At 39.5% G+C, this 7,603-nt stretch overlaps 1 protein-coding gene across 1 annotated transcript; it reads left to right on the forward strand.

Moving 5' to 3' along the window:
• The first annotated feature begins 1,704 nt into the window (after positions 1–1,704).
• Positions 1,705–7,383, forward strand: igf2b (insulin-like growth factor 2b). The gene is made up of 4 exons (XM_079859892.1): positions 1,705–1,876; positions 3,026–3,176; positions 5,109–5,290; positions 6,190–7,383. The coding sequence occupies exons 1-4, from the start codon at positions 1,808–1,810 to the stop codon at positions 6,424–6,426; spliced, it is 639 nt and encodes a 212-aa protein (XP_079716018.1). The 5' UTR covers positions 1,705–1,807; the 3' UTR covers positions 6,427–7,383.
• The last annotated feature ends 220 nt before the right edge of the window (positions 7,384–7,603 follow it).

Genomic DNA, 7,603 nt, shown 5'->3' on the forward strand with positions numbered 1-7,603 from the left:
ATAGGAGACAGAGGAAGAGAGGTTTAATGTCTTTATAATGGTGCTTCCAGTAACAGAGTGCATTGATAATTCATGCCAGCAGCAGCAGCAGGCCCCCCTTTTTTTCACGCGCCGCTATTATTCTTCTGACCAGCAGGGGCGCCATTTTAATCAAAGAATATAGGAGCATTGCTTTCCTCTAATTTTCTCATCAATTTCTACCAGACTTCGCGCTGTTTATCATCACTTTGCATATCTAAATGTTTCTTTAGCGTTGTTTTTGGCAAGAAGCTGTTCATTTTACAATGCACGGTTTGTGATCTCCACATTTTGTGATCTCCACGGAATTTCATTGAAGATTTCCAACCCTAAAATGAGTTTTCATCAAACATTCATTGGCCAATCCAATCACACCATTTAAAAGATAAAATAAAAAATAGCTTACATTAATCTTAATGATCATGACATTTAAAACAATGAACAATTTGCCATATGTTTATTGTGTATAGTATAGGCCTATATACATATATTATGTATTTAGTTATTATATTATATTAATTGATATTATAGTCTATTATATTATTTGCAATATATATGCAATATATATATATATATATATATATATATATATATATATATATATATATATATATATATATATATATATATATATATATATATATATATATATATGTGTGTGTGTGTGTGTGTGTGTGTGTGTGTGGGTGTGGGTGTGATAACTTAGACATCCAACTTGATTATATTAAAAAATGTAAGGCAGAAATGTAAACTTTTTGTTTTTTACACACACACACACACACACACACACACACACACACACACACACACACACACACACACACACACATATATACAAAATTATGTTGTCATAACTTATTGATCATATAATTATATATATATATATATATATATATATATACATATAATTTATTGTTCACATGATAATTATGATTTAAAACAATTTCAAAAGGTGTTTTAGTAAGGCAGTATTAGACATTTTGGACCCTGCATTTCATATCAGATGGAGACTGGTGTCCACGAAGAATAACATCTGCATCAAATAATGGCCCTTATTGCTTTGCCAGGTGATGGATGACATTTCCAAGTAATTCAATCAAACCAATTTAAGTTCAATTCAAGTCGAGCTAATTGTTCATTATCCTCTCAGTGCTCTGAATGGTCAGGCTGTAAAGTGAATTACCATCATTACAGCCACTATTCGCGTGAGGATCGATAAGGCAGGTGGAAATCAGAGGAAATGACGGCGTAAAGCGTTTCATCTTCACTCCTTATCATCCGGGCACTTTCCATTGTACAATTTTACACATCGACTGTCCTGCCAGAACTCTGTACACTGATACTGATGACGTGTGCGTTTCTGAAATCTCGAGCGTTGTCTTATTCATCAGTTTATTTAGGCTACATATGTTTTATGTATTTATTAATGAACTGGCTGAGGACGGTGTTAAAATAATTTGTGAAATAACGATGTAGCCGTCGTAATATTTTAGGAAAGCATAGGCTATATTTTAATGCTCATTGACCTTTTTGTGATCTGGGATTCTTGGAAAACTGCTGGAGATTCACTGACCACTTCGAGTTTTACCTCACGGACATGCGCACGAGAGGGGCGGGGGGTGGAGGGGGGTGTTAAGGGGCGGGTTTGGGTATATAATAGTTCTCTCACAGAACTTTTGCCTGTCGCCTGATTTTTGGGACAGCTCCACACAACATCCTAACACCAACTGGGGAAACTAACAGACCTTTTCAACCAAATACAACAGCACCGCATTTTTTTTACGTTGTCATGGAGGACCAACTAAAACATCATTCTGTTTGCCATACCTGCTTGAGAACAGACAGTTTCATAAATAAGGTAAAGAAAATATTTTGACAACCTTTATGAAATCTTGGACTATCTGAAGATATTCTCTTAAATAGAATTTATTTTTTTTACTTGAATAAACATCAGAAATTGACACGTTTGCAAACGAAAAGAGATTGTAGATGCAGTCTTTTGCACGATCAATTCGCGTAATGCAACGGAGATGTTTTTGACACTCTAAACTGCTAACAGCTCTAAACATCTTGACAGCTCTAAATGTGAAATATAAGACATTATAGAAATGTACGTAATGAATTTCTATAAATCTGATTTGAAACAATGTGTAGTAAAGCGCTTTACAAATAAAAATGGTCTTGACACTTCATTCAGGATACGCGCGCACGGGGAAGAAGTTGCGCAAGGGGGCGACAGCACTTTAAATGAGCTGGGTTTAGGGAAATTATATGCTGAGTTGTGTGGAATGAGATAGCTGGGTATATTGAGCAGTCTTGCAACTTGTTGAACGTTGTGTAAGAGTGTAGCCTAAATAAGGGAGATAAAAGCTCTTTTTGACGTGGACAAGCAATGCATATTCTAGCGTTAATTAAAAAGTCGATGCATGCAAGTACAATCCCAGCGTGTTTGAAGAATTGCATTGGCGATTTGGAATGCACTGAAGGATCTAATGACTATTACCAGAGGAAGATCTTGATCAGCAGGTCTTTAGACTTTAAAATATCATATTTTTAGTGAAAAATTAAATGCATTAACTACAAAATGCACAATTTCCCAGGGTGTATTAAGTATTGCATTTGGTGAAAGAAATAATACTGTAGTTACTCAGGAATCTGACCTTTTTTTGTTTGTTGCTAAAACAAAGGCTACATGCATCAGAGAGTGAAAAAACCGATTCCAGTGTTGCATGTATACATTTAACTTATTGTTAATGCTTTCCACACTGTACATTGACATACTGGTTTAAATCATGTGATCAAGCAAGTCGATGGCCATGCATGCAGACATTTTATTGCATTACTAAATTCAATGCCTTGAGGAAGCTAATAGTAGGTGTTCAGTATTATGTTAAGTATTTAAGGTATACGTGATATCTTTATATATAAAAATGGCATAAAAAATCAGCTTTGTACATTACAAATGAAATGCACCATCTAAACTAACTAAAACACATTATCTCTGCAGGTCATAAAGATGTACTGGTCCGTACGGATGCCCATATGCATACTGTTTTTAACCCTGTCTGCCTTCGAAGTCGCTTCAGCTGAAACGTTATGTGGTGGAGAGCTGGTGGACGCGCTACAGTTTGTGTGCGAAGACAGAGGCTTCTATTTCAGTACGTACATTTGGACATCTCTGTGTTTTCTTTTCTTTGGTTGCAAACCCTGCCAATTGTATGTCACGAACGACCAGAGTTACGAGCGAAGACTCTGCAGATTGTGCTGACTGGGCGCATTCTCTCGCGATATCTGTGATTGCATATGAAAGGGATGCTAAATGAGCCACAATGGCCTGGTTGTTTACTTGCACATTCCGCCAGGGAAAGTAATAGTACCCAAGTGGCATTCCATTCACCTCTCCAGAAATGTTCCCAGGCTACACTCAATTGAAAAAAAGTTGTTTGTCCTCTTACACGGCTGGATGGATTGAGACAGCTTCATTACTAGTTTAGCGTAACAGATACTAACCAATTGATTTGCACTAGTTCAGTGCAATGATTGCCGATCGTTCAATCCAGAACCAGATACATCTGCTGGTTGTACACCGTTCACATGCACGGAGGGGGTCGAGAGCACAACTTTTTAAATATTTGTCGTCTTACTCACGCCAGCACTGACAAACAGACAAGGCCTTTGTGTTCTCTTGTCCACAGAAGCCTAACTACCCCGAAAGATCATTATCCAATTTGGGCCAGCGCAGATTTTCCCCCCTCTATCCACCAGATCCACTCTTCAATGTTTCCCATCCTACAATCAAGAACACCCTTTCAGATCATTGCGGTTGTGAGAAGCGCCAATCGTTCGCATAATATTTGACTGAAAATCAATTTGTTCCTTCCTTTTCCCCGGTCTGGCTCCCCCACCTCCATTACTGTGTCCTGTATCTTCGCTCTTTCATGCCAAGTCTGTTCTTCTACCCCTCCCCCTTCCTCTCTTTCATGCTCTCTTTATCTCTGCTGAGCTGGCAAAGGACAAGGTCAAAGGATATCCACCATTTACTCATCCAAACAGAAGCAAAGACTTTTGCCCTTCAACACTCTAGCTGTCTTATTTGTAGGCTTTCGGTCTTCCAACCCAGTGTTGCTGGGTTGTCGGCGAATTCTTCGAAACAGATTTCGAACAGCTCAATTAGACGGCATAACGAGATCAGTCCGGGCGAGAAAACAAATAAACAGACTCCATTTTATGCCACAGATTTTGCCTTTATTATACACCGTGGATGCATCCCAGTCAAAACACAATGAATCGATAATGAAATCTGCTTTGACAATGGAATCAGGCCACTGTTGCTTGATTTACATTGACTTGTTTGTAGGGTTTGTTGAATGTGTTTGCATGTTTGATGGCAACTGTTTGGAGAGTTTGAGCCAAATCTCTTCTTCTTTCTTGCCCCCCCCCCCCCCCCCCCCCCCCCCCCCCCCCCCCCCCCTAGTCTTAACTGGTTTGAGATGGTCAAATGGCCTTTCAGCATAGCTATGTTGGTGTTCAGCTGGAAAAAAATAAAAATAAAAATAAATCAGTCTATGCTAGTTTGCTCGTCTGTTGGCTGGTTTTAATTAGGGATTTTTTTCCACCTTTCAGCTGATCAGGCTGGATGCCTATTTACCCAGCTAAACACCAGCTTGACCAGGCTCAGTGAATGGGAACTTAAAACACGAATGATTATCAAACCAACTTTTTCAGTAGAGTTACCTGGTCAGCCAGCTGGAGTATTTGACAAGTGCCCCAGCAAACCAGTTTAGGCTAGTATAGTTCAATCAACATTGTATAATCCTGTCAGCATTTACTCCCCCTAATGTCCTTCCAAACCTGTATGACTTTCTGGAATACAAAAGAATATATTTTGAAAAATGCAACAGAAGTTAATGGGGTCCAAAGCAACATTGGTCACCACTGACTTTCACTACATGGACAAAAAACTGGTTTTGAACACAGGTTTGCAATGACATGAGGACATTTTTGGGTGAACTTCATCAATTTTGTCTGACATGTGACCATCTAAGAGCTTCTCTCCCATAAACCTATGATCTTTATTTGTATCCCTGCAGGTCGACCAACTAGTAGGTCGAATAGTCGGCGTTCTCAAAATCGTGGGATTGTGGAAGAGTGTTGTTTTAGCAGTTGTAACCTAGCTCTACTGGAACAATACTGCGCTAAACCTGCCAAGTCAGAGAGGGACGTTTCAGCCACATCCCTACAGGTCATCCCGGTGATGCCCGCATTTAAACAGGTATGTTGACCGTGGGAAACAACAAAAAACTCTCCAGCACTTTATCACACGCACCATCTTGATTGTCCTGTGGTTTCTGCCAAACTTGTTCATCCTGGCATGTGGGTTTAAAGAAAACAATGAGCCAGAGTAAGGAACTAGTAAGCAAGTATTGCCCTAAAGCTGCTGACCAAGTGGAAAATGATATGATAGAAGTGAGAGGTCATATCTAGGTTGACATTTTCCAGTAGATTTACATCACATACTTGGATTGGGTTACGAAACCAGTGTCTCTCAAAATGACCTGGATGTTGACTAGCTGGTTGGACATTGGGGACAAATGGAACAATGCCCATATCTCCTTCCTTGTCATTCTTCAGTGTTGAGTTTTGTTCTTTGTTAGTATTAGAAATTGATAGCACTTTAAATAACATCTGGTATGGATAATTTGCACCAAAATTCATAATTTCCTCAACATCATGTCCTTCCAAACCTATATGACTTTTTTCTACGGAGCACAAAAGGAGATATTTTGAAGAATTTTTTTATCCATATAAAGAAAGTCAATTGGGTCCAAAATTACACACCGTCTTTCATTGTATGGATTTTAAAAGGAGGAGACTGTTTGGAACGACATGAGAGTGAGTAAATAATGGTAGATTTTTCATTTTTGGGGTGAACTAAGACTTTAAGAAAAACGAGGATTGGGCAAGATAATTTCAAGTGGGGTGTTGTCTTGGTAGTTTAGGGTTTTTGGCAAAACATCTGCAAAATCATTAAAATTGTTAGTCAAAACTTTTGAGTTTCAGAGAGTTTAAAGTCATTTTTAGAGATCTTCCAAGCAATCGTAGAAGATATCTGTGAGAATTTCAAACTGTTTCAGGAGTCATTTTCTAACACTATTATTACTTTCGCAACAGGATGTCCCAAGAAAGCACGTGACCGTGAAATATTCCAAATATGACGTGTGGCAACAGAAGGCCGCCCAGAGGCTACGGAGGGGCGTCCCTGCCATCCTGCGGGCCAAGAAGTTTAGGCGGCAGGCGGAGAGAATCAAGGCCCAGGAGCAACTGCACCACCACAGGCCTCTCATCACACTTCCCAGCAAGCTGCCGCCCATCCTTCTTCCCACAGAAAACTACGTCAGCCACAAGTGAAACCAGGATCATTTGCACAGAGTCGATAAAAAAAGACTAGGGGATCAAAGCTTTTTGTCTCTGACGTCATTTCTGTGGCAGTCCTCAACAACCCTTCTTCCTTCCCCACCAGACGTGCTCACACGCTCTTCAAGTTTCTATTCTTGCTGTTTCGTTCACCAACAAATCATAAATGAGAGGAACACAATTCAGGTGAAGAAGCAAAAGAAAGAGCGACGAAGCTGCGGAACGTCGCACGTTTTCGCCAGTTTGGAGGACGTCAGAACGCGAGGAACAGCTAGAGCTAGCATGAACGAACCCATTCCACTGCATTCTCCCGAGACAAAAGTATCTCTCTTTTAGTCCTTTTTAAATATTAGTTTGCACCTGTAACTATAAAGGGACATCCACACTGTAAGGAATTGTTGTAAAATTAGATTCCTGTTCCAGCACCTTGTAATCACAAATGAAAAGCAGAGAAGAATCTGCGAATTGCACATCGCCACGGATTACGTCAAAGTTCTTGTTAAGTAATAAAAAAGGCACTATTTTTTTATGGACTATGAACATGTAGCTCAAAAAATGTCATGGTGCTAGCTTTGGGAATGGACTCAAAGGAGAAGGGGTTGAAAAGCATGTTTTTTTTCCTTTGAAACTTTATTAAACTTTCCGTTTTAAGGAAAGTGTGACTTTGGAAAGAGTAAACAAGAGCATATTGGCTGCGGGGATTTCAGCTGCGTATACGTAAGACACGCGACGTATGCCTTGGGTCCCGGCGCTGCCATTGCGATAAAGGAAGGAGCTGTGTGGGGATGCTGAAGGGATCATGTTGAAATGCCTGGACGTGAAGAACTCGCCTCCTTTCGAGCGTGGCTGCACAAAACCCCTGCTTTGCACTGCAGGAAGAGGGACATTGTGACCTTGAAAAAGTGGGATGTTTGTATTTTCTATGTTCTTTTTCGTTAAAACGCTTCAAGGAAAAAAAAAGGAAAAAAAAAAAAAAAAGAAAAAAAAAGCCCAGTTTGGTTTCTGGTACCGTGACATTCTTGTTGTTGCAAAATAGGCTTTGTGTTTTTGTAACGTTATTTTACAGTTCTGAAAAAAAGGCACAAATATCAATTCAAAGGGAAAAAACGCAATAATGTCAACTAACATATATTTTAAACGTTTATCCGTAGTATTCACATGCTTTTGCCTG

This window comes from Squalius cephalus, assembly GCF_949319135.1.
Source record: "Squalius cephalus genome assembly, chromosome: 23".
Lineage (NCBI taxonomy): Eukaryota > Metazoa > Chordata > Actinopteri > Cypriniformes > Leuciscidae > Squalius > Squalius cephalus.